At 41.2% G+C, this 25,008-nt stretch overlaps 4 protein-coding genes and 1 long non-coding RNA gene across 9 annotated transcripts in view; 2 read left to right on the top strand and 3 right to left on the bottom strand.

Annotated features, from left to right (window-relative positions):
• Positions 1 to 17,033, bottom strand: part of LOC107383099 (E3 ubiquitin-protein ligase RNF31) — a 29,655-nt gene extending 12,622 nt beyond the window's left edge. For 2 of the 4 annotated variants that reach the window (XM_054751914.2, XM_054751917.2), the window contains exons 1-7: positions 16,818 to 17,033; positions 9,703 to 9,914; positions 9,203 to 9,349; positions 8,616 to 8,771; positions 8,469 to 8,525; positions 8,180 to 8,306; positions 425 to 586 (exon numbers count right to left, since the gene is read on the bottom strand). In XM_054751914.2, the coding sequence (XP_054607889.1) occupies positions 425 to 586; positions 8,180 to 8,306; positions 8,469 to 8,525; positions 8,616 to 8,771; positions 9,203 to 9,349; positions 9,703 to 9,912 (859 nt within the window). In that variant the 5' untranslated portion in view covers positions 9,913 to 9,914; positions 16,818 to 17,033. The remainder of the gene's footprint in view (positions 1 to 424; positions 587 to 8,179; positions 8,307 to 8,468; positions 8,526 to 8,615; positions 8,772 to 9,202; positions 9,350 to 9,702; positions 9,915 to 16,817) is intronic. The other 2 variants (XM_054751918.2, XM_054751916.2) reach the window with 2 other exon arrangements.
• On the top strand, positions 1,387 to 5,244 carry LOC139070685 (uncharacterized). Its single transcript, XM_070553394.1, has 2 exons — positions 1,387 to 2,821; positions 4,983 to 5,244. Exons 1-2 carry the CDS (start codon positions 1,532 to 1,534, stop codon positions 5,013 to 5,015), a joined length of 1,323 nt encoding a protein of 440 aa, XP_070409495.1. The 5' UTR covers positions 1,387 to 1,531; the 3' UTR covers positions 5,016 to 5,244.
• A 411-nt stretch (positions 17,034 to 17,444) lies between the features above and the next one.
• psme2 (proteasome activator subunit 2) lies at positions 17,445 to 22,914 on the top strand. 2 transcript variants are annotated; one of them, XM_070553396.1, is made up of 12 exons: positions 17,445 to 17,868; positions 18,116 to 18,148; positions 18,221 to 18,283; positions 18,370 to 18,456; positions 19,875 to 19,923; positions 19,998 to 20,095; positions 20,166 to 20,234; positions 20,313 to 20,380; positions 20,478 to 20,532; positions 20,689 to 20,775; positions 21,032 to 21,144; positions 22,736 to 22,914. In XM_070553396.1, exons 1-11 carry the CDS (start codon positions 17,509 to 17,511, stop codon positions 21,110 to 21,112), a joined length of 1,050 nt encoding a protein of 349 aa, XP_070409497.1. In that variant the 5' UTR covers positions 17,445 to 17,508; the 3' UTR covers positions 21,113 to 21,144; positions 22,736 to 22,914. The 2 variants fall into 2 exon arrangements, with proteins under 2 accessions (XP_070409497.1, XP_070409496.1); XM_070553395.1 differs by lacking the exon at positions 22,736 to 22,914 and having other exon boundaries at positions 21,032 to 21,614.
• Positions 21,300 to 22,467, bottom strand: LOC139070686 (uncharacterized). The gene is made up of 2 exons (XR_011521166.1): positions 22,270 to 22,467; positions 21,300 to 21,540 (listed from the first exon to the last, which is right to left on the bottom strand). It is a non-coding gene; the product is annotated as an uncharacterized lncRNA (long non-coding RNA).
• On the bottom strand, positions 22,900 to 24,683 carry lsm5 (LSM5 homolog, U6 small nuclear RNA and mRNA degradation associated). Its single transcript, XM_015955531.3, has 5 exons — positions 24,560 to 24,683; positions 23,413 to 23,508; positions 23,298 to 23,325; positions 23,154 to 23,226; positions 22,900 to 23,076 (listed from the first exon to the last, which is right to left on the bottom strand). Exons 1-5 carry the CDS (start codon positions 24,603 to 24,605, stop codon positions 23,044 to 23,046), a joined length of 276 nt encoding a protein of 91 aa, XP_015811017.1. The 5' UTR covers positions 24,606 to 24,683; the 3' UTR covers positions 22,900 to 23,043.
• Between the last annotated feature and the right edge of the window lie 325 nt (positions 24,684 to 25,008).

Here is a 25,008-nt window from a genome sequence, read left to right as displayed (position 1 = left end):
AAGAGACACAGAGAGGGACAAGTCCAAAAGCAGCCAGAGACACAGAGAGGGACAAGTCCAAAAGCAGCCAGAGACACAGAGAGGGACAAGTCCAAAAGCAGCAAGAGACACAGAGAGGGACAAGTCCAAAAGCAGCAAGAGACACAGAGAGGGACAAGTCCAAAAGCAGCCAGAGACACAGAGAGGGACAAGTCCAAAAGCAGCCAGAGACACAGAGAGGGACAAGTCCAAAAGCAGCCAGAGACACAGAGAGGGACAAGTCCAAAAGCAGCCAGAGACACAGAGAGGGACAAGTCCAAAAGCAGCCAGAGACACAGAGAGGGACAAGTCCAAAAGCAGCCAGAGACACAAAGAGGGACAAGTCCAAAACCCAACAGAGACACGAGGAGGGACAAGCAAACAGTCACGGTGCGGGTTGCTGTACCCGCTGAGGTTTTCTGGACGGTGTCTCTGCGATGATCGGCTCTGGACGGGTGGCGGTGGAACAGGTCGTCGCACGCAACACAGAAGTGCTGATTGTTACAAGAGGAGCAGACGAGACAGGAAGTGGTGCCACACAGACTACACTCCCCCACCGCCGGCGAAGCTGCACACAGGTTCAGATTCATATGGGTCACACTTTAAGCTCAAAACAATTCTGGAGGTTCGTAGTGATCCTCAGATCAGCCAGAGGCAAAAACCAGACAAAAAACTCCTAAAAGCTGTTTTTATTCGTCTAAAACCTGAGCTAAGGTTAGCAAATGCTAAAACATCTACTTGGATTTAAAAGGGCTGCATTTTAAATTCTACAGTCCTCCTGTCACTGCTGTCAGGCTCCTCACAACACCACGGGCCTGCTCTTCAGGAGTCTGTAGAGTGGTGGGACAGCTCCAAACTTGAACTGAATGTGAGCAAAACCAAAGACATGGCGGTGACCTTCTGCAGGAGGCAGAGGGATCCGGCTGCTTCAGTAACCACCATTATCCACGGGAACCCCGTGGAGGTAGTGGAGGAGTACAAGTATCTGGGAACCACCTTGGACAATGTTAAGCATCAGTCTAATGTGCTCTGTTATGCTCTGTTATGTTATGCATCTGTGTAAATTTGTAAATAAGAATGTGTGTGTGTGTATATACATGTATGCTTTTATACTGAAAAGTACCTGTAGAGGAAGTTAAACTTTGACCTCGTAAATTGACCAATAAAAGGGAGCATTGGTGTTTTAGTGGCCGCAATCAGTGTGTGCTACCACCAGTGAAGGCCCGTGAAACAGACGCTTTGTTTATAGATTTATTTCCTCCTTTTTAATCCTGGAGATTCATTTTGGAGTCTTGGACCAACCGCTGGGTAAACGAAACTCTGCTAACAGGTTATGGGCCCAGAGCAGAGCCCAGAGCGATGCCCGGACCAGAATGAATTGTGAACCAGGAACGCTGAGCACCAAGCTAATCAGGACAGCTGGGAAAGCATCCTGCTAGCGTGTGAGGAGCACAGAACCGACCAACAGCAAGTCCGGTGAGTCGAGTGAGAGCTACGACGTGTGTCGGACACTATGAGTCGGAAGACAGTGGAAGCCAGTACCCGCTGGTCAAGACTGGTATTTGACGGAGACGAGGATAAATATGAACTGTGGGAAACAAAGTTTCTCGGACACCTCCGGCTACAAGGTTTGAAAGACATTATATTAAAACCGAAAGACGATGACGATGATGAGGAATATGATTCAAAGAACGCAGAGGCATATGCCGAACTTATACAATTCCTGGATGATAAGAGCCTTTCACTGGTGATGAGAGACGCAGCTGACGACGGGCGGAAAGCTCTAATTATCTTGAGAGAACACTATGCCGGGAAGGGAAAACCCCGCATAATAAGCTTATATACAGAACTGACTGCATTACAGCAGAAGAGCGGCGAGAGTGTAACGGATTATGTTTTGAGAGCCGAGGCCGCCATTACAGCGCTGAGAACCGCAGGTGAAACTTTGAGCGATGGACTGCTAATAGCAATGGTTTTAAAAGGTCTACCTGACTCATTTACACCTTTTAGAATCCATGTGACACAAAGTGATGATGACATGACTTTTTCAGAATTTAAAAGTAAACTGAGAAGTTATGAAGAAACTGAAAAACTGCGTGTGGACACTGCCACAGAGGACAATGTGATGGCAGCACGGATGAATCAGAGGGTCAAGCACCTGAAGCCGAAATATGTTCAACCAAGCATGCACGAGCGGAGCGCTGATAGTAAAGACTTTATTTGTTTTAAATGCGGTAAAAAGGGACACAAAGCTAATGTATGTGACCGCAAAAAGTGGTGTAGGCATTGCAAGACCACCACGCACCAGACTGAAGTGTGCAGAAAGAAACACAGAGATGATGAAGCACGGAAAGCTGCTGATGACTACGAGGGAAAGGAATACGCATTCCGACTACAAGACGCTGACGGCGAGATGGACGAAACCAGAACCAGGAATCTGATGGTGGACACAGGAGCAACGTCCCACATTATCACGGATCCAGAGAGGTTCAGGAGGTTCGACGAGGACTTCGAGCCGAGGTCGCATTACATCGAGCTGGCAGACGGAACCCGGAGCAGAGGAGTGGCTGAACGGAGAGGAGAGGCTGTGGTAACCTTGATCGACAGCAGAGGGGTCCAACACAAGGTGGTGCTAAAGAGAGCACTATACATCCCTTCATATCCACAAGACATTTTCTCTGTGAAGGCAGCTACTACCAATGGAGCAACGGTCATCTTCAAGCGAGGTAATAATGTACTGAGACATTCTGATGGAACGAGATTCCCCATCAAGGAGTACAACAGACTATTCTATCTACGAACTGTGAGTAGAAAACAAACAGACCAATGTAATGCTTCTTATGACCTGAAAACATGGCATGAGATAATGGGACACTGCAATTTTGATGACATTAAGAAACTGCAGGGAGTAGTAGATGGGATGGACATCAAGGATAAAACTGTTGGAACAGAAAGAGACTGTGAAGTCTGTATAAAAGGTAAATTTTGTCAGACAAGAAATAGAGAGCTGGATGCTAAAGCCAAGACTGTTTTGGAACTCGTGCATACAGATCTGGCAGGACCAATAAGTCCAGAAACAAAAGAGGGATTTAGGTACGCTGTTTCATTCACTGACGACTTTTCCGGTGCAATATTTGTGTATTTTCTCAAACACAAAAGTGATACAGTGCAAGCAACAGAGAAATTCATTGCTGACACCGCACCATATGGTATCATAAAGTGTATACGTTCAGATAATGGAACTGAGTTTACATGTGGAGAGTACCAGAAACTACTCAGGGAGAATAGGATAAAACATGAAACTTCAGCCCCTTACTCCCCACACCAGAACGGCACAGCTGAACGAAGCTGGCGAACGCTTTTTGATATGGCAAGATGTATGCTCTTAGAGAGTAACCTACCGAAGTCCTTATGGGTTTATGCTGTTCAAACGGCGGCCATTACGAGGAACAGATGTTATAATAGACGTTTGAAAGCAACACCATATGAACTGTTAAGCGGTAGAAGACCGAACTTGTCAAGAATGCACAAATTTGGTGTACCCTGTTTTGTGTACAAACAGAACAAAGGCAAACTTGACTCTCGAGGTGAAAAAGGGATTTTTGTGGGTCATGACAAAAATAGTCCAGCATATTTGGTTTATTTCCCAGAAAGTGGTAAGATTCTGAAACACAGATTAGTTAAGTTTTTAACAAGAGAACCTGAAGAAGAGACACAAACAGAAATAGTGTCAGATGATGAACCAGAGTTCCTAGTTAGGACAAGAAGAGAGGTTAAAGACAAAACACCCGGGCAGAAAGAGGAAGACCCAGGAGAAAGAACGAGTCATACAAAACCTCTAGAACCAGAACAAACATCGCGTTATCCCACCAGAGAGAGAAGGAGACCGAGCTACTTGAATGATTATGCAACAAAAGGTTCTGTAAGAGAGGATGATGATCAAGTTTTAACTAACTTGGACTATTGCTACAGACTTTTTACTGATGCACCATTAACTTATGGAGATGCAATAAAATCACCTGACTCAGAGGCATGGAAAGCAGCCATGGAGGAAGAACTAGCCTCACTGAAGGACAATGACACTTTCACTCTGACAACTTTGCCAGAAGGCAGAAAGACAGTGGGGGGAAGATGGGTGTTTACCATTAAAAGGAATGTAGATGGAACAGATAAACATAAAGCTAGATATGTGGCTAAAGGGTTCAGTCAGAAAAAGGGAGAAGATTATGAGGAAACCTTCTCACCTACGGCACATTTAAACAGCGTTAGAATCCTAATGCAGAAAGCAGTGCACGAAAATCTGTTGCTACATCAAATGGACGTTAAAACCGCCTACCTCCATGCCCCGATAGATCATGAAATATACCTAGAGCAACCAGAAGGTTATGAAATATTGACTCAAAAGAATGAGAAACTAGTGTGTAAACTAAACAAAGCTATATATGGACTCAAACAGGCAGGTAGAAACTGGAACACTGTTTTACATGAATATTTGTGTGATAATGACTTTGTACAAAACCCTGCTGATCATTGTGTGTATACCAGGCAAAGGAAAGAAAACAAGGTAATAATCCTAGTGTGGGTTGATGATATAATCATTGCAGCTTCCGATGAAAGGGCACTAGAAGACATAAAGTTGGTTTTAACAGCCAGGTTCAAGATGAAAGATCTAGGCAAGTTGAAACATTTTCTTGGTATCGATTTTGAGCAGAACGAGAGGGCTGTTACAATGTCACAAACCAGATACACAGAAAAGATACTGGAGAGATTTAATATGCAGGATTGCAAACCTAGGACCACACCATGTGAACAGAAGTTGGAACATGATGAAAATGCAGAAAGACTGAGTGATGTTAAACTGTATAGAGAAGCCGTGGGAAGTCTTATTTACCTGTCAACATGTACAAGACCAGATTTAAGCTTCATAGTAAGTAAAGTTTCACAATATTTCTCATGCCCTACAGAACAACACTGGACCACAGTCAAGCATGTATTGAGATACCTCAAAGGCACACAAGAGAAGAAACTATGCTACCAGAAATGTGGAGGTGAAAAGCTAGGACTACGTGCTTACAGTGACGCAGATTGGGCTTCAGATGCAAAAGATCGTAAGAGTATGACAGGTTATTGCATCAGCCTATCAGAGAAGGGACCACCTATATCCTGGAAAACCAAAAAGCAGTCTACAATTGCTTTGTCTACGTGTGAAGCGGAGTACATGTCTCTAGCAGCCACTGTCCAGGAATGTTTATATTTGATGCAACTTCTTGAGCACATGGACAGTTATGAATATGGACAACCAAAGGTGTATGAGGACAATCAGAGTGCAATAGCTTTAGCTAAAAACCCTGTGAACAGACAAAGATGTAAACATGTTGACATAAAATATCATTTCATAAGAGCAACATTTAAAGAAGGACTTATGGATTTAATATATTTGCCAACAGAACATATGCTCGCAGATGTAATGACTAAACCTACAACTGTGTGTAAGCTGAACAGGTTCAACAAACTGTTATTTGGAATGTAAAGTTAAAACAAGAAGACAAGTGCAAACAATCACAGAGCAAGTGGGGGTGTTAAGCATCAGTCTAATGTGCTCTGTTATGCTCTGTTATGTTATGCATCTGTGTAAATTTGTAAATAAGAATGTGTGTGTGTGTATATACATGTATGCTTTTATACTGAAAAGTACCTGTAGAGGAAGTTAAACTTTGACCTCGTAAATTGACCAATAAAAGGGAGCATTGGTGTTTTAGTGGCCGCAATCAGTGTGTGCTACCACCAGTGAAGGCCCGTGAAACAGACGCTTTGTTTATAGATTTATTTCCTCCTTTTTAATCCTGGAGATTCATTTTGGAGTCTTGGACCAACCGCTGGGTAAACGAAACTCTGCTAACAGACAACCTCCTGAAATTCTCTGCTAACACAGAGGAGATTCTCAGAAAGTGCCACCAACGGTTAGATCTCCTTAGGAAGCTCAACTCCTTTGGAGTCAGCTCCTCAGTCATGATGACCTTTTACTGTGCCTTCCTGGAAAGCATCATGACCTTCTCCATCACTTGCTGGTTCTACTCCCTAAGCCTCCAGAGCAGGAACCGACTGCATCAGTGTGCTCCAACATCGTTGGCCTGCCTGTCAGAACTCTTGCTCAGGTTTTCTATCAACAAGCGCTGAGACAGGCAGCCAAAATCCTCCACAACCCCTCTCACATTCTTCAGCCCGCATTTCAATGGCTCCCCTCTGGGCGACGCCTCCGCTGCACTTCCTGTAAGACTGAGAGGAGAGCACCTTTGTCCCCAAAGCCATTCTGCTCCTTAACTCCAGCAGATAAGACCATCCCCCGATAATCCCTCTCCTTGGGCTCTCCATATATTTCACTTTTATACAGACGACCCTTTAGTCACTTTATTCACTTACCCAGTGACTTTTGCATACTTTACCATTTTATCCATCAGGGTATCTGCAGGTTTAAGGGAGCCAAATTTAAGACTTTTTAAGACCTTTTTTAAGGCCACTTTGACCAAATTTAAGCTATTTTAAAAATTAAATTTAAGCTATAATTTCCAGCTATTGCCTGGAACCGGTGCTAACCACGTCGTGATCGTGGGATTAGCCATCCAGTTACCATTAAACTTCCCCATGGCGCAAGCTCCCACTAGCTTAACCAGCTAATGTGCTCATCTAAAAATAGCCCCCTTTCACAACCAACTGAATGTGTACGGTTCTGCTTACACCAACATCGTACACAAAAAATGCTGAACACTAACTAGAAATTCACAAAAATTTCTATAGAAATAAAAGAATCTTGTTTATTGGGTCTTTGGTAATTTAAGACCTTTGGAAACTGGATTTAAGGATTATTTGTCATTTTTACGGATTTTCAAGGCCTTAAATTTGGAAAAGCAAATTTAAGACTTTTTAAGGACCCACGGATACCCTGATCCATCTTCTTGCTGCTTTATTACTTCCTTATTGCCTATTTATTCAATGTTCGTATGTCCAACATCATGCTGCTCTGCTGTTATTTTTTTTAATTGCCCCTCGGGGATAAATAAAGTTTTTCTGATTCTGATTAATTCTCTCAGAGCAGCGACACGAGGGAACGTTCGGTCAGAGGAAAGTCTTAGTTTAGTTCATGTTGGTAAAATGATTCCCTAAGTGTCACTGCGGATCTGTGGCACGGGTCACTTTCCTTCCTCCGATTCTGGGTGTGTCAGACAAATATCAAATAAAATATTACTTTGAGCTAATTATTTATAATTTAAAAAATGTGAAAATGATTTTAAATGAAACAATTTCCCCCAAAATAATTAAAAAGGTAATTTTCCCTGAATAAAAACAATTCCACAGGGCAAGAAGCCTCGTATGTGAACACCAGGTCCTTTAAATAATGATACAGGAGAAGTTTAAATGCACCTGCTGGAGGACAGAGGAGCGGGCGTTAGTGGGAAGATGAATGTTTCCCCGTCAGAAAAACCCTGACGTGAACCAGAAGAGCTCCAATTTAAACAAACGAGTGAGAAACGTAAAAAACATGGTAGATGCTTCAGATTCCTATAGAGAGATAAAATTCCTCGTTAAGGAGTCGGCATTTCGACCACATCAGGTCAGTTCCCTGTAAACGGGTCAAACAGGGAAGGCAGCTGATCCGACTTCCCACCGGACCTGTGCTTAACTCATTCACTGCCAGCGTTTCTCAACGTTTTTACTGTTTTTTTAAGAGTAACAGAACGTTGCACGCTAGGATGATGTCGACGCCAAAAACACCAAAACAAAGCAGAGACTCACCTCTTACATCAGGAAGAATCCGCGCAGATTCAGCGTTATCCGCTCTTTCATAATCCGTTGTTGAATTGTGATCGGCAGAAGCTTTTCCGGTTCGCGCCTCACTTTTTTTACAGCAGCGGCCCAAAACGATCTCCTAACACGTGGATGTTCTACTTCCTGATCACGTGACGTACGCGGTTGAAGATCGACTTCAGAGCTGAGATGTTTGTTCTCGCGGTGTGGGGGCTCGTCCGACGCCCACACAGTAAAGAATGTAAATGACGACTCTAGTCGTCATTGGCAGTGAACGAGTGAAATATGCTCAGAACCAGAGGAAACCGTTATTTTCCTCTCCAACAGGAACTTATTATTATTGCTGCCAGCAGCTCACCTGCAGCAGGTTTCGGAGGCGTTCTCGGCATCGGAGAGGGTTTAGCCAGAGGAGGAGGCACCTGAGGTTTTTCTTCCTGCTCCTTGTCTGCAGGCCCATTTACCACAGAGCCCTTAGGCGGCACATTCTAGTAAGAATGAATAAATAAATAAACAAGTGAGTGAAACAGTAAATAACACCGCAGTAAACAGCTTTTGGCTTTTAAACATAAACTGAAATCCTGATAAAACATCAAACTGAGAAACAGCTTCTGTGGTTTAATGTCGACCAGGTGTGGATTCTTACACACCTGCTGGATGATTAATGGGATGATGTCGCTGAAGGGTTCGGGGTGAGGATGGGTGCCCTGAACGCCCAAAGATAAAGGAGATGGAAACGGGTGAATCCCTCAGACACAAACCGTCCCACACAGGTGTTCCCGGGAGCTAAAGCTAACCTTTAACAGCATGTCCACTTCAGAGCGAAGGGTCATCACCTCCAGCGTCACCGCGGCAACCGTTTCAATGTTTGGTTCAGTGACCTCCTCGGGAAAGCTGAGGCCGTCGATCTGCTGGTTGGTGTAGCCGTACAGAAACAGGACTCTGCGGCCTCCCTGTGAAGAAGACCAGAAGTTTCATCTCAAACTCGCCCAAAGCTGAGGTCTCTGCGTGTTTTCTTTTTAGGGATGCACAATATATCGGCATCAACACCGGCAGCAGGTAGTCATTGTTCGCAGACCGTTTCGCTGATGTGCGTTGTCCGTAATGGGGGGGGGGGGTATCGTAGGCGTGGACCTATTCCTATGAAGCACTAAAGTCTGTATATCAGTATCGGCAAATATCGGTTATCGGCCATAACGGTGATATTAGTATCAAATATCGGTTATCGGCCATAACGGTGATATTAGTGTCAAATATCGGTTATCGGCCATAACGGTGATATTAGTATCAAATATCGGTTATCGGCCATAACGGTGATATTAGTGTCAAATATCGGTATCGGCCCAAAAATGTCACATCGGTGCATGGCTAGTTTTTTTCTCACCTTGATGGCGTCCACGGTGGTTCTGAAGACCGGATTGTTGTGCTTGACGCTCCTCCAGTACCTGGGCCTGGTGGGACTGGTCAGGTTGCAGCCGTACTTCTCCAGGATGCTCAAAGCTTTCACCAGTTTCCCTAAAGACTCCAGAACCTGGAGCAGAAAAGGATGCTGAGATGATGAGCTCATCACAGAACCTACTCCTAGTTCTTGAGTCTGAAAACTTGTCAAACTTATATTTCTGGGTTCCGGTTGAAATTTGAACAGAAACACCAGAATTTCTGCTGATTTGTGTTATTTTAGCAGAAAATGGTGTGGTTTAGCTTTTTACAGAGTTTTATATCACACAATAACAGAAAACACCACTGCTCCACATTCATCAGAAGAAACTTTATAATGTGAATCACCATTTTAACGAACTCCACTCTCTAACCCTTAAAGGCTTCAGAAGTTCTAACAGGCATCAGAGAGCCCGCATGCTTCTCAGATCCACCCAGAGGCGTTACCTCCGGTCTGGGGCGGTTCTCCGTGTTTTCTCTCAGCATGGTCTCTGCAGGAAGGTGGCGATACTTCTCTGAAACGTGCAGAGCGATGGCGGCCATGGTTTGAATGTCAGCCTTCACATCCTGAGCCGAGCCCGACGACGAGAGGACCGACCGAGCTTTCTGCCGGACCTCGTCCATCTGGACGGACGCAGGGCTGCTGCTGCTGCTCATCGCTGTCGGGACAACAAACGTTCACAAGACCACGCTGGGATTTCAAAATAAAATCCACTGAAACAAGCATTTTGGTGATAACGAACGTTTCATTTTCCTGAAACAGGGTGATTGAACAAAGTGACAGCTTATTAATTTTCAACCTTATCCTGTTTTGAGCTGTTGTTTCAGACTGAGGTGAACCTTAACCTTAATCTTATGAAGGTGCGTTTGAGTGTAGATAACGATGAACTTGTTAAATCAAACACATACTGACTTGTGATATGAATGGATCATTGTAAGAACAATATTCATTTCAAATTCATCATTTAAGCACATGTTATTCAAACATTTGGTTTAAACATCTTGTTCATCATCACATATTATTTAACTTATAAGCTGTAAACCCTTGCAGGATTCGTGTGGCTTCACGTTTATTCAGAGTGAGGAATCCAGCAGTCTGACTTTTAGCAGAGAGATAAGGCTTTTGAGGGAGACCTTGGCAGTTTGTTTACGTCTGCGCTGAAGAACAATAAGTGAGCAAAAGGTTGATCTGTGCGTCTGGACCCTCCAGCTGGTGTAACCTCGACTTTGCAGCTCTGGCTTGCATGAAAGGTTACCGTGAAAATTTACCCCTTTTATTCATTACACTGGGATGATAATAAATAAATCAATTAATCCTACGATAGATGAAATTGAACTCAATTAATTTTGCAGCCTTGATATATGGAGGTTAAGAAATGTACAACTCTATTATTATTATTATTATTATTAATGATCATTATTGAAGTGAAGTTTTAGTTGCCGACTCTGGATAGGCCGTTGTATTTATTGTTTTGGAGAGACGGTGTCTATTTAATTATTTTTGGTCCTTATTTATTTATTTATTTGTTTTATTAATTTATTTAGAAGTTCTAGTTCTGGACATTCCCATGTTAAATAAAGGTTTAATTGCATTTTAAAGGGTGTACTCGCATTATTATGATATATTAACATTACATAAGAGGTTATTTTCGTCTCGATAATGTCGACAATAATATCGTTTATCGTCAATAATTTGTTGGACAATATATCATCCAGCAAAATTGGTTATTGTCCCAGACCTAACGTCACATCTCCAGTGACAAGGCCTATTTAAATAGTTTACGTTTATCTTAGGTGTGTTCTTGCTGTGTCGTGGTTCTAATTCCATGCTTTCGTTCTTTTTTAAACACAGAAACAGTTTTGTTTACCTGTTTTGTAGCTACATTTTCGCCGACGGCTGCCGGCTTCTTCAGGCTGACGCCAGAAACGCGCACGTCTAAGAAACCACCTTCGCTTCTGTTTAAGACGCCAGGACGAAAACATCACACCCACAAGCCTACAGCTGAAAACACCGATCCGGACCAAGACAGCACAAAATGTAATTGAAAGAGCACAGAGAGCACTGCTCAAGGAGAGGATAAGGAACGTCATAACCAAACAGAGGCGTGTGGAGGACGAACTGGAAAGAGGACACCTGGACTTGAAAAGGAATTACAAACTTGATAAAGAAATGGAGGAACTAATTAAAGGACACATGATGGAAAAACAGGAAAAAGAGTTCACAAAAGTAAAAGAAAGACACATAAAGAAGTTAAACAGACTCATAAACAAGAAAAAGAGGGGAGAAATACAAGGCAACTCCACACCAAACTCATGGGTATGTAACATTTCACAATACAAACTAACAGAAGCAGAAGAGAGCATATTAAAGAAAGGTTTAAACTTTGCAGTCACACCAAAAGAAATACCATATGATGAATTTATTGTAGCAACAGAACTAGCATGTCAACAGATCACAGATGAGGGAAAGAAAGCAGAACTCAGAAATAACGTAGTTGGGATATTAAAAAACAGCCAAATTCAACACAGCAATATTACAAAAGAAGAACAATCAGCCATGACAGCTTTATCCAAAAATGAACAGATAATTATTCTACCGGCAGATAAAGGAAGAACCACAGTAGTTATGGACAGAGAAAAATATAAACAACAGATGAACCAGATGCTAGAGGACAAAAATACATATGAAATACTTAAAAAAGATCCAACAGAAAACATTAAGAAAAACATGAAAAAAATACTGAAGCCACTGCACGAAAAAGGCAAAATAACAGAAAAAATGTATAAACACTGGATTCCCACTGTGAATATAACACCAAGAATATATGGAACACCGAAAATACATAAACAAAACACCACTTAGACCAATAGTTGACAGCATAGGTACACCAACATACAACATGGCAAAAGATATCAGCAGAATCATCAGCCCGTTATTAGGAAATACAGACCAACACTGCAAAAACAGTATAGAACTGGAAAAAGAACTAAAGGAAATTACAATAGAAGACAACGACATACTCATCTCACATGACGTCACATCTCTGTTCACAAAAACACCAACCCAACAAACCATAGACATAGTAGTGAACAGAATCAGACAGGACAAAACTTTACATAAAAGGACAAACCTCACAGCAGATGACATAGCACAACTGATAGCACTGGTAGCTAACTCCACTTACTTCACATACGACAACACAATATACAAACAACTGGAAGGCTTCGCCATGGGTAACCCGTTATCAGCCACCCTGTGCCAGTTTTTCATGGAAGACCTGGAACAAAAAGCCATAGCCACCGCCCCCCCAAACTGCTAAATAAAACTATGGAAACGCTACGTAGACGACATACTGGAAATCATACCAAAAGGTCAAACAGAAACACTAACACCACACTTAAACAACATTGACGACACGGGCAACATAAAATTCACTTATGAGTCAGAAACAGAAGGCAGCATAGCTTTTATGGACATGAAAATCACCAGGCAGACCGACGGGACCCTAAACATAAACACATACAAGAAACCAACACACACAGACCAATATCTATTATGGACATCAGAACACACCACCATACACAAAATGTCAGTAATCAGAACATTATATCACCGAGCAAACATGGTAACAGAAGAGAGAGACCGTAAACAAGAGGACAAACACATTAGAGCTGAAACGATTCCTCGAGGACCTCGAATAATTCGAGTACAAAAAATCCTCGAGTCAAATTCTCTGCCTCGAGGATTCGTTTAATTCATATTTAATTAATTCATGGCTTTGCAATCGCCCGGGGTCATGTTTCACCCGGACCGAAATAAGTGACGCACATGCCCACTGGACTGAATGCACACGCGAGTAGCGAATGTAACTTTACTTTCTCTTAAGCCATGGCGGACAACGTAGACCCCGGTGGAGGGCGAAAAAGATAGAAAATGTCAAAGGTGTGGGAGCATTTTTCACGTCGTAATGTGGAAAACGTAGTCCAGTATAAATACTGTAAAATGGATTTAGCCTAGCACATCACCACATCCTCCGTGCTGCAGCACCTGTAAATGTCTCTTCTGCAAGCGGACTCGGAGCCTCTACAAGATAATGCATTTTAGCCTGTATTTCTATATATTCTGCGGACTCTGCGACTTTTTCGTTTGTAGCACTCAGTTTCAGCTCACACCGTACGTCTGCTAGCAACACGTCGGACTTAAAATGTGCTAAAAAATAGCAGTTTTTACACAACACGTCGGACTTTTTATTGTGTTATTGATGTCTGTTGTCCCTCGGGGTTTCTGCAGGAGGACACGGGTATTTATGAGTGGCGGAGGAAAACGAAAGAAAGTAAATAAATGTTTTGTGATCAGTATAATTTGACAAAACCACAGCAAACATGCTTTTGGCAATCCTTGTTAGTGTGAGAAAAAAGTGTGGAAATTAAAACGGACGTGTGTTAATAGGGAAACAGCCGGCGAGCTGTTTGCGCCGTGAGCGGTTCTGGTTCTGTTTGGGCCGCAGCCGCTCGCAGCGTTATCCTCCTAGTTTCTGTCTGGCTTGCAGGCTAGCAGATTCTCGCACGAGGGGAAAATCGGCTCAGGTTGTGCACAGGCATTTGTTTACTGTGAAGTAAAGTTGAAGTGCTGAAGTTTTGCAAACTAATTTTGAATAAAACTTGAAGAATAACTGGCAATTGCTTGCTCATTTTAAGAGGTCTTTCATAATTATAACATGCTATTTGATATCAAATCACTTATTGTCACGTCACATGTGCAGGTACACTGGTACAGTACATGCGAGTGAAATTCTTGTGTGCGAGCTTCACAGCAACAGAGTTGTGCAAAAATACAGTAATGTAAAAACAAGTAAAATATAAAAATGGCTAATCTAAGTATACAAATGAATAAAGTAAACAATAAGATAAGAGATATAAAATGTACAGAGGTTGGTATGTGCAAAACAGTGGCATTAATGTACAGTAGGGAGCGTGTAATGTTGGAACTTGGTGGAGCTCGCGACGAGGCAGCCATACTCGGCGCCATCTTGGCTCATCAATATATGATATAATGGTTTACAAACACAAAAGGGTAATTTATTAGAGTACTCGATTAATCGAAAAAAAGATTCGATAGAGTACTCGATTACAAAAATATTCGATAGCTGCAGCCCTAAAACACATACAACACGCTTTAAAGACCTGCGGATACCCGACATGGGCAATAAACAAAGGAAAACAACAAACAACAACAGAAAGCAAAGAACAACCCAAAAAAAGAACCAGAAACCCAGAAAGACAAGAACCAGAACCAGTGATAACCCTACCATACATCAGAGGCATAACGGAAAAAATAAGAGCAACAATGAAAAAACACAACATAAACACACCAACAAAGCCATACACAACAGTTAGAAACAGATTAGTACACCCAAAAGACAAAACATCAGCTGGACTTAAATGTGGAGTCGTTTACGAAATCCCATGCAAACTCTGCAATAAAACATACGTAGGAGAAACCGGACGCCAACTCAACACACGGACAATAGAACACAGAAAGGAGTGCGAGAAAGAGGCAAATCGAAAACACACAAGAGCAGCAAAAGAAGAAGCAGAAAGTAAAATAAAGAAGTCAGCCGTAACAGAACATTGCATAAGAGAAAACCATGTAATGGACCGGGACGACACACGGATCATAAACACCGAACAACAAAAATACAAAAGATGGATCAAGGAAGCAATCGAGATAAGGAGATGTGGATGTGGGACCATGAACAGGGACGACGGAGTTTAAACGCTGGACCACGCATGGGACTGCATCGTCGGAGAGGGGAGAGCGGGCAGTAGAGGGCGACAACGTCCTCTGCTGCCCGCGGATAAACGGAGAAGGAAGTGACGCGCCACCATCAGCGTCAGCCTGAAGAAGCCGGCAGCTGTCGGCGAAACTGTAGCTACAAACAGGTAAACAAAACTGTTTCTGTGTTTAAAAAAGAACGAAAGCATGGAGTTTACGTTTAGTTTTATAATTAGTTTTATTTTATTTTATTGACATGCGATTTCAGTGATGCTTCATATAAACTAATCACTTGTTTTTCTTTACATTTAGAGTGCACCATCTCTGTATTTTCTGGGTAAGTATCCATCATTTTGTTTAAATTTGCCATTTCCAGACAAAAACTAAGTTGCAGTTGTTTTCTGCAACAGAACAAAGTCAGAACTATCAGAATAGAAGATATTCAGCATCAAGGCCCGTGTAGACGTAGTCCCTGGATGTGTGTGACACAGTGTGTGTCTGCAAACTAAAAGTTATTTTCTGGTCATTTTTTATCTAATTACTTGACCTTTGTGTAGCAGGTGGCACCACAAGGTGCCACTGTGGCCCTGTAGGTGAAACCCCTTTAAAAGGGAACTGGCTGGCTGTCAGTAAGGTGTGCCAGTTTCCTGTGGGAGGCCAGGGCATAGCTGGTCCCATGACGTTTGTCTGTGTGGCAATTTGTTGGGGTCACAGAGTTTTAAGGTCAGACGGCCATATGAGACGCTGACTGAAAGGAGCAGTGTGTGAGGTGTTTGCAAGACACAGTAATTCATTGCTACCTGCTGTCCTTGTTAGGTTGTTTATTTTTTCTTTTGTAATTGTTAGACTGCTCCATCTAGCTTTTGTTGTCTTAAAGCAGTTGGGGGAAAGTGTAAGGGTGGACTAACAATTACTCCTATCTATATTGTTTGTTTGGTCACCTCCTACATTACCTTTGCTGAACTGCCACTGCTAATTAGTCCAGGGCATATTTCTGCACCGGGCCTGCTCGGCTGCAGCACTGAGAGTTGCTGCCTGATTTAACATTACCAGTGGTGTGCTCTTATGTTCATGGGAACCTGATTGCAATGATTCTGAGTCAAAGGTGTTTTCTCCTGTGTGGTGGGTTAAATTCAGGTCCAAGCTGAAGTACCCTTGTAATCCTAACAAGAGGCAGTGCCAGTAATCTTGAAAACCACTGGGAAAATAAAAATGGTTAACTTTATGTTGAATCTGCCTGTTTCTTTGGTCACACAACCTTTGGGTACACTACAGCATGAGACCGGAGGACCATACGATAAAAAAGGCTTCTAGGGTCTGGTTTGCAGATGCTCTGTGTTCCAAACAGAAAAAAATAATTACTATAGGGCTTATTATTGTAGGGTGGGGTCTTCTCTTAAGTAAAAATGAAAGAAGGGGTTTGTATTTCTGGCTGCAGATCCGCCGCACTGTCCTCAGATGGTTGGTTCAACTTCTGGTAGTAACTTTTCTAACTTCCTACCATGTTACTGTCATTAACAATGACAAGAGGCAGGCAAATCTCATGAGCAGCATAATGGGAAAGTCCAGGATATTTTAGTTTCAATGGTACACAGAGTGGAAACGAATCTACATAATGACAAACACTAGATTTTAATTAGAAAAACAAAACATTTTAATTAGATATAAAATATAAATCAGGGCGTTTAAAGGTCGGGAATGAAAGGTCACAGATTAAATAACTTCTCGGCAGCAGAAAACGAAACTGTTTATAACCACATACTGTCTGATTTATTAAGTTACTCACCACTTTTGCTGTTTAGGCTTCTCTCAAACGTCACTCCGTCCTCCCAGGAAATGAAACACGCGTCTACGTTTTCATTTGGACACGTAAATTGTTTAAAAAGTGACAACAGAGGTCCAGTTCTCCTCTGAATCGAGCTGGTACCGTCTGAAGCTACTAGCTAGCTAAATACTTCCAACGCGGAACTACAAAGTTGACGGAATGAGTTCCTGTCACACATCCGATCAAAATAACAGTTTCAAAATAAAAGCGGATTGACGTCACTAAACTAAACCACATACCTTTGAACTAAACTCACGTTTAAACCAAAACTTGATTTTTTTAAATAAAACGTGGCAGTATTTAAATAATGCAGCATTAGCAGTGATGAAAGCAGTTTTGCAATCTCATCAAACGTGAATTTAATATTAAACTGAGCCCTGAAATAAAATCCTGCTCTTATTTTGTGTTATAAAACACTTGCAGTATCAGCTGTGATTTTGATTTCATACAATCTCTCCTAATCATCCCAAAAACCATACATTTAGCTGCAAAGCAGCAAATTCAAATGCTTTTCATCTATCAGTCTGGACAAAGGTACACATAAAAAGGGATTATTTATCCTGTTATAAAATGGATAACTCGTCAAAATGGAAAAAAATAACATGTAATTCATAAAATGTATATTTTTTAATTGAAAAAAAAAGATCATAAAATGAACTCGTCACCGATAAAGAAATCTAGTTCTGATAAGTGGAAGGTACTTAGTTTAAGGCGCATGCTCAGTAGCGGTTTTAATATCGCAGGTGCGCGGACTACTTTTATCAGCGGAAGAAGAAAGCCCATGGGACTGCGGACCAGCGGCATAAGCTCGCGTTTAATCGAAAGTAAACTTAGAGGAAACAAAATAAGTCAAGCCACCAAGAAGAAGACCTTCTTCCCGTCCTCAGCTGCAGCAGGACAGAAAATACTTTTAATTTCTGCAGATTTATTCATTTCGTCTCATATTTTAAAAGTTAGCATCGCCATGTCAAAAGCAGCAACTCTGAAAATAAGCAGCGCGAGCTCAGTCAAGGTGAGTCGAGCCGGATTTACAGGAAGCATCTGATCATAACAAAAACATTCACTAGTGATCGCTTTTTAAACGCAGACTTTGTGTTCTCGTGATGCTTTTGTGCATATTTGTAGTTACTGGACATAAATAATTTAGTTCATGAGTGAAAGAGCAGAGGAAAGTCCCTCTCAGAGAGGAAAACGAAAGTAAATCGTGAGTCAGCAGCTTCATTCAGCCAATAATAATCGATTCTATTCTTTCTCTGCAGGTGGAAAACTTCTGCCAGTCTCTGTATCAGGAGGTTTGTGTTTTATGATGTCAAACCAAACATAAATCCATCATTCTTCAGCTTCTCACGGTTTTCTGATTCCAGGCCGAGAATTTGTTCTCCAGCTTCGTTCCTCAGAAGATCATCCAGCTGGACGCTCTTCTCAGGGTTCAGTTTCCTAACTCACTTCAACCTTTGCCCTGTGCTTAGTCACGTGCTCCTCTCATCCCATCTGTCCTGCTGTGTTTTTCCAGGATGATGCTCTCAGCATCACAGACATGTCCTCACTCCAGGCTCCGCTGGACATTCCCATCCCTGATCCCCCTTCGCCAGAAGACGAGGTGATCCGCTCTTCCTCATCCTCACTGCTATTATATTACTGGAACTAAATAAAAAATCTAGCTGCACAAATGCATTTTATTATTATTATTATTCTGTTCAACTCAGCTGTCTTCTAAACCTTTTACATTTCTAGTTTGATGTTTTATTCTTTGCAAAAGATACTTTGTTTATATACTTGTAATTTAACCTTTAGACCAGCATTGTAAACAATATATATATATATATATATATATATATATATATATATATATATATATATATATATATATATATATATATATATATATATGATGCATTATAGCCAAATTACCAAATATTGGGTAAATAACTTCAGCTTTTCAAAATTAGAGTTCTATGGCAAGCCAAATGAACATTTATTCTGATATCAGGATAATGAACATTTATTCTGATATCAGGATATCAGCCAGAATTGTCATGAACATGTAAGCCATTTCTGTCCGCTAGTTAACTAGTTAGCCATGTTTGTGTCAACTAGTTAAATATCGAGGGTGAAAATGTGCCCACTAGTCAACTAGTGACAGCAAAAATGTGCACTAGTTAACTAGTGAACACATTTAGGCTTCAGTAGTTAACTAGTTGACACAAAAACTGCTCACTAGTTAACTAGTAAAAGCAGAAATGCATACCAGTCAGCTACTTGAAGGTATTTGTCTCACTAGTTAACTAGTGAGGGTCAAAATGTGCACACTAGTTAACTTGTGGTAGACATAAATGCGCACTAGTTAACTAGTGAACACATTTAGGCTTCAGTAGTTAACTAGTTGACACAAAAACTGCTCACTAGTTAACTAGTAAAAGCAGAAATGCATACCAGTCAGCTACTTGAAGGTATTTGTCTCACTAGTTAACTAGTGAGGGTCAAAATGTGCACACTAGTTAACTTGTGGTAGACATAAATGCGCACTAGTTAACTAGTGAACACATTTTGGCTTCACTAGTTAACTAGTTGACACAAAAATGGCTCACTAGTTAACTAGTAAAGGCCAAAATGCATACCAGTCAGCTAGTGGAAGGTTTTTGTGTCTCACTAGTTAACTAGTGAGGGTCAAAATGTGCACACTAGTTAACTTGTGGTAGACATAAATGCGCACTAGTTAACTAGTGAACACATTTTGGCTTCACTAGTTAACTAGTTGACACAAAAATGGCTCACTAGTTAACTAGTAAAGGCCAAAATGCATACCAGTCAGCTAGTTGAAGGTTTTTGTGTCTCACTAGTTAACTAGTGATGGCCAAAATGTGCACACTAGTTAACTAGTGACAGAAGAAATCCATCCGTGACCTTTAAAAGCGACTGAATTATGTAGAGAAGAGGAACGGCGATCAGACGTTGGACAACACATAAAACGTGAGCTGTACTGGTTTCCAGCTCTTTCTGACGAAGTCTTTCTTCCAGGAAATGGAAACTGACAAGAATGGAGACGATGAGAAGAAAAAGAAGAAGGGTAAGGAGTCCGCTTTTCTGTCACAGCTGGTTGGTTAAGAAGTGAAGTTTATGGCCAGGTTTTTTGTCCCTCAGCTCCAAAATGTGGCTTCATCAAAGGAAACGAGAAGATAATGATCCTTCTAGACAGAGTAAAACCAGAGATCGTCTGCCTCAGGGAGACCATCATTGTAGTAAGTGATCCTCTGGAGACAAGTCTGTTCTGAAACCAGCTCTAAGTGAGTGATGAATGGATTCCTGCAGGTGTCCAGCTGGATTCAGCACCTCATTCCCAAAATAGAAGACGGAAATGACTTTGGAGTTGCCATCCAGGTGGGCTTCTGCCTTCGTTCTCACTATGATCATCGCTTTAATGCACGTTTAAACTCGGCTTCCTTGTTTCAACCACAGGAGAAAATCCTGGAGAGAATCACAGCTGTGAAGACCAAAGTCGACGGTTTTCAGACCAACATCAACAAGTGAGCTTTGGTCCACCTTTTTTAGTGGGAGTCCTTCGTGTTGCTTTCAGTCGCTTCGGGAGGCTTGTTCAGGTCTGTTCAGTTTTTCTGTTCTCAGGTACTTCTCAGAGCGAGGAGACGCCGTCGCCAAAGCCTCTAAAGACACTCACGTGGTGAGCCGGCCGTCTTCTCCCAAACAGTAGTGTTCTGATTTAAGAGGTTTGGCGGAAGGGGAAATGGAGTTAAAATCATCAGATTTGCTGTTTTTCCTCCTGCGACCACGTTTGGTTTAGTCAATCAGATGTTATCTGACTTTCTCCTGCTCTCAGATGGATTACCGCTCACTCGTCCATGAGAAGGACGGAGCCGCCTACTCTGACATCAGAGTGATCGTCCTCGACATTCGTGGATTCTACGTAAGTCCGACGAGTCACTCGGGTGTTAACAGGCTCCATAACTCAAGGGATGAACCAGCGTTGTCTAACTAAATCTCTGGATTAAAAACAGATTAATGTAGAAATCTCTGCTTGAAGAATTTGTCCTTTTAAAATGTCCTGAAAAAACTGAAACAGAGGAAGCAGCTAGATTATTGACCACTAACTTATTACAGGAACGTCGTGCTGGTCTGAAGGGAAGTCTAACGTTCCTGAACATTGTATTTGTCCTCTTCAGGCTGAGCTATACGACATCATCAACAAAAATCTGGAAAAGGTGATCAATCCCAAAGGGGAGGAGAAGCCGTCCATGTACTGAAGCTCTGGAGGAAAGGAAAACTGGGATCGGTTTAGGGCTGCAACTAACGATTATTTTCATAATCGATTAATCTGTCGATTATTTTTTCGATTAATCGATTAATCGGTTTGTTATTGTTTAGCTATTTTACCTATACAAGTGATGGATGCATTTCAGTTAAGAACAAAAAAACATAAGAGAATTGTGCAGTTGACTGCAATCTATTTTATTGCACATGAACACAGTCAGCAGTATAAAATGAGCTAAACAGTGCAAAATATCAGTCCAGAATAATTTTTAGCATTAGCTGGAAGCCTGCTCCTTCCACCATGGATAGTGGCCTCATGTCTTTTACCAGCATGTTTAGAATAGAGTTTGTAAGTGGTATGAATTGCTGGGGGGTGAGTGTCTTCTTCCCCATGTAGTTGTCCATCGTTGCTTGTTTTTTTCTGCATAAGAAACACAAATAGACTGAAATAAGTACACATATAAAATAAAGCAGCACACACACTACAACACTAAATCAATATTATATTATTTGAATTAATTAACAATATACAGTGATCATTTATTTTGAGGGTTACGTTCTACAAAATAGCCCGCAACAGGAGATATTCAGAAAAAAAGTAAAACATTTTTACTATTAAAAAGCTCTAAGTAAGAAGCTCATGAGGTTTTTACTTTGAGTCGGGAGTGTTTAAATTAGCCAGAGAAATATGAAAAATGTTTATTTTGTGTAATACTGTTTAAGAAACATGATAAAAATGTGTTGTGAGGCGTTTTACAGCGTTAGATAGTAAAACAGCCTTTTAATAGTAAAAAAATGACTTTTTCTGAATTTCTCCTGTATTTAAAAATTGAAAGTGTACAACTATGCCGTGTTATATTCACCTGGACACAGCTTGTCTGTATATTTTTCTCCGCGGAGTTGTCCTTTTTTGAATGAGGAACATAGTTATGGGTTTGTGCCGTTTTTCTCTTAACGAGAACATTCTTATAAACAGACGTGCTAAATTTGGCAAGCGCATGATACACAACACGGAGGAGATTCACGATTGCATCTAGTCAATCAGAAGTAGAACACCGCAGACTGACGCGGCAAAAAAACATGTTTAACATCCACTATAACGAACTCAGCTAAAACACTAAGTCCAGCTTGTTTATTTTCTGTTACTTACCGGGCTGGCTCTTCCAAATGACGGCTCACTTGACCGCGGTGCTCTTCCTCTGCTGCATCAGCCCCCACATGCTTTCGTCTCAAATGTGCTCCCATACTCGTGAGGTTTTTGTCCGGGGTTTCTCTTCAGTTTTGTCGCTTCTATTTTTCTTCCGTATTTCCTCTTGTTCCGCCATCTCTCACAGCAAGATGAGCGTCAGTAACGTGATACGTCATGAAAACCGAGGGCACCCATTGGCTCATTTCTTCTTCTACGGCTCCACTGGTAGATCAGTGGCTCATTACTGCCACACACTGGCGGCAAATTTAACAGCTTGTAACCGATGTCTGATTGTGGTAAAAAATAGACTTTATGCGGTAAAATATGATTATTAAACAACTAATCGATGACTAAAAAAGTTGTTAACTATTTTAATAATCGATTATAATCGATTAAGTCGATTAGTTGTTTCAGCTCTAGATCGGTTCCACGTTTTTTGTTCATGAGTCAAAAGTGAAACTTCTCATTTAGCTTTACAGTCCAACAAAGACTGGATGCTGGATTTTATCACTGGTTTCTGATGGTAACACTTCATTTTGTCCCAATGTTTGCACTAAATTTACTTTTTATGATAAATAAATGAAACAAGGATGTTTTTCAAACAGATTTATTTGCAACAAAGACATCTTAATTCCCACGTGAGACCTGCTTCTTTTACTAAAAACTGAACAAAGAATGTTACAAAAATATGCTCCAAAAACCTGGAGAGAATAAACAAAAGACACAAAACAGGATTTACACTTCTGGTCCTTCTCCTCCAGGAATGAGCTGCAGGAGAAATGAACCCGACATGAATCATCCAGCTGAGTGATGTTTGAGAGAGACCGAAGCCGTTTGTGTCCTACCATGGTGATGTTGTTTCCATTGAGGAGGATCTGATCCAGTTTGGTTATTCTCCGTCCTTCTGGTGTGATCTCGCTGGAAGAAACACCAGGAGATGAGCAGGATGAATGAGGCAGACACCGGTTAATAAAACAACGTACACTTACAATTCTGTCACATCCTCCAGCACCATGTCTGAAACACACAGTTGAGGACCAAATCTGAACATGTCACCTCTGAATCACGCACTACAGCTGATCAGCAGCTTTTAAGGAAGGATACTGACAAAGTCATCGAACCCCAGCAGGGTGCCGACGATTTCTTTGTCGGTTTTCATGACGATGTGAATTCGAGAGCCGATACATTTGTCCACAAGCTCTGAAAATATAACAGGTTAGGTTATTTTCTACAGTTTTCAGTTTGATTTTAACAATTTTCTAAATAACTAATGTGATGTTTAGCATCTAAAACCAATCAGGACCAACTACTAAAAATCATTTTTTCTTAAGGGAAATACTGTTGAGGTTTGTACTGCACATACACTAATTGGCCAGTAGGTGGCAGAAGAATATGACTAAATCTAACTGAATATATGTCGATGGACGAAATGAATTTTCTTGTCAGTTGTCAACGAAAGTTGTTCACGGGTGTGACTACTTTGAATTTAAATAACACAATAAGTTCAGGAGTATTATTATGACTGCTGCAGCTCAGCTTTTGCTCATGTTCAGACACGGACAGGTGTACAATCAGCACGCCATCCTCATTAAGGCACCCGAGCTGGTTTGACTTTTTCAGGTCATAACTGCTGTAAAATAGGACACAATCACTTCTTTTAGTTTTTAGACTGCCACAAATACTCCTCTGTTAAAATAAATTAGGTAAAAACTCACGCTTGAACACGAAATTATTGCTTTATCTGCAGCTAGCTAAAACCTGCTGGTGTTGCATCGAGATGTGTCCCCCATCTAAACCAGAATCTCCGGGGGTTTTCTTTAAAACTTTTTCTTTAAGCTATAATATGTTTTAAATGGTAAAATGTTCCTTATTTGACTTTTATTAGTAAATTAATGCAAGCAATAAAGATGGCTGAACTAAGCATAACCCCCACGAGTTCCTAAATTTATCAAATACATGCAACTGCTTACTTCACAAATTACACATACTGACAATTAAATCCGTACACCACAGATAATATATTTTAGCAGGAGGAACACAATCCTGTGACTAGAAATCTTGTCAGGAAGCGGGGACACGGTTTACTTCGGTGAAAAGATCTGTACGTAACACCGGCGTGATTTTACCGCTAAAACGGCTCACTTCTGTTTGCTACTCACTAAATTAGAACTGCTTGTTCGGTTCTTATTGAAATGTATCTAAAGGCGAAACTATCTGAAGCAAGAACGGAACAAAATTAGATTTTACGAACCCAGAGGGAGCAATTGTGACGGGTTTGTCGCTTGAGTAGCCGCCATGACTTTCTTCGTGTGACTGCAGCAGTCACAACCAATCGAATCAAGAGCAAATCGAATTCAGGCAAGAATAGACAAACTCTGATTTACTTTGGAATGCTATAGATAAAAAAATATACTTAAATTCCCCCACAAAAAATAATAAATAAAACATCCAAAACAACAATCACTTTAGAGGCAAAAATATTTGAGTATAAGACTTAAGTATGGATTTTGCAGCATGGAGAGTTTATTTGTTTACTTCCTGTTTCTGGTTAAGTTATGCTTGACTGATTTTAGGATTTGATCAAAATCAGATATTCGCAAGAAAATATGTCAGTAGATTCATTGGAAACAGGTTGTTATAAATTGTGTAAATGCGACTTGAACCAGTTTTTCATTTAAAAGCTAATGCTAACAGCTAATC

The sequence above is a fragment of the Nothobranchius furzeri genome, chromosome 7, assembly GCF_043380555.1.
Source record: "Nothobranchius furzeri strain GRZ-AD chromosome 7, NfurGRZ-RIMD1, whole genome shotgun sequence".
NCBI classification, from domain to species: domain Eukaryota; kingdom Metazoa; phylum Chordata; class Actinopteri; order Cyprinodontiformes; family Nothobranchiidae; genus Nothobranchius; species Nothobranchius furzeri.
This window is presented reverse-complemented; position numbering and strand designations above follow the sequence as displayed.

Excerpts from the sequence above, each read along its gene's own strand:
- lsm5 (XM_015955531.3), bottom strand. The coding sequence starts at position 24,605 with ATGGCGGCTACTCAAGCGACAAACCCGTCACAATTGCTCCCTCTGG. Across the intron at positions 23,326-23,412 it reads GGGGTTCGATGACTTTGTCA|ACATGGTGCTGGAGGATGTG; the intron begins GTATCCTTCCTT and ends TGTGTGTTTCAG. Across the intron at positions 23,077-23,153 it reads ATGGAAACAACATCACCATG|CTCATTCCTGGAGGAGAAGG; the intron begins GTAGGACACAAA and ends TTTCTCCTGCAG.
- psme2 (XM_070553396.1), top strand. The coding sequence starts at position 17,509 with ATGAACTCGTCACCGATAAAGAAATCTAGTTCTGATAAGTGGAAGGTA. Across the intron at positions 19,924-19,997 it reads TGAGAAGAAAAAGAAGAAGG|CTCCAAAATGTGGCTTCATC; the intron begins GTAAGGAGTCCG and ends TTTGTCCCTCAG. Across the intron at positions 20,096-20,165 it reads TCAGGGAGACCATCATTGTA|GTGTCCAGCTGGATTCAGCA; the intron begins GTAAGTGATCCT and ends GGATTCCTGCAG.
- LOC139070685 (XM_070553394.1), top strand. The coding sequence starts at position 1,532 with ATGAGTCGGAAGACAGTGGAAGCCAGTACCCGCTGGTCAAGACTGGTA. Across the intron at positions 2,822-4,982 it reads GACTATTCTATCTACGAACT|AACAACACTGGACCACAGTC; the intron begins GTGAGTAGAAAA and ends CATGCCCTACAG.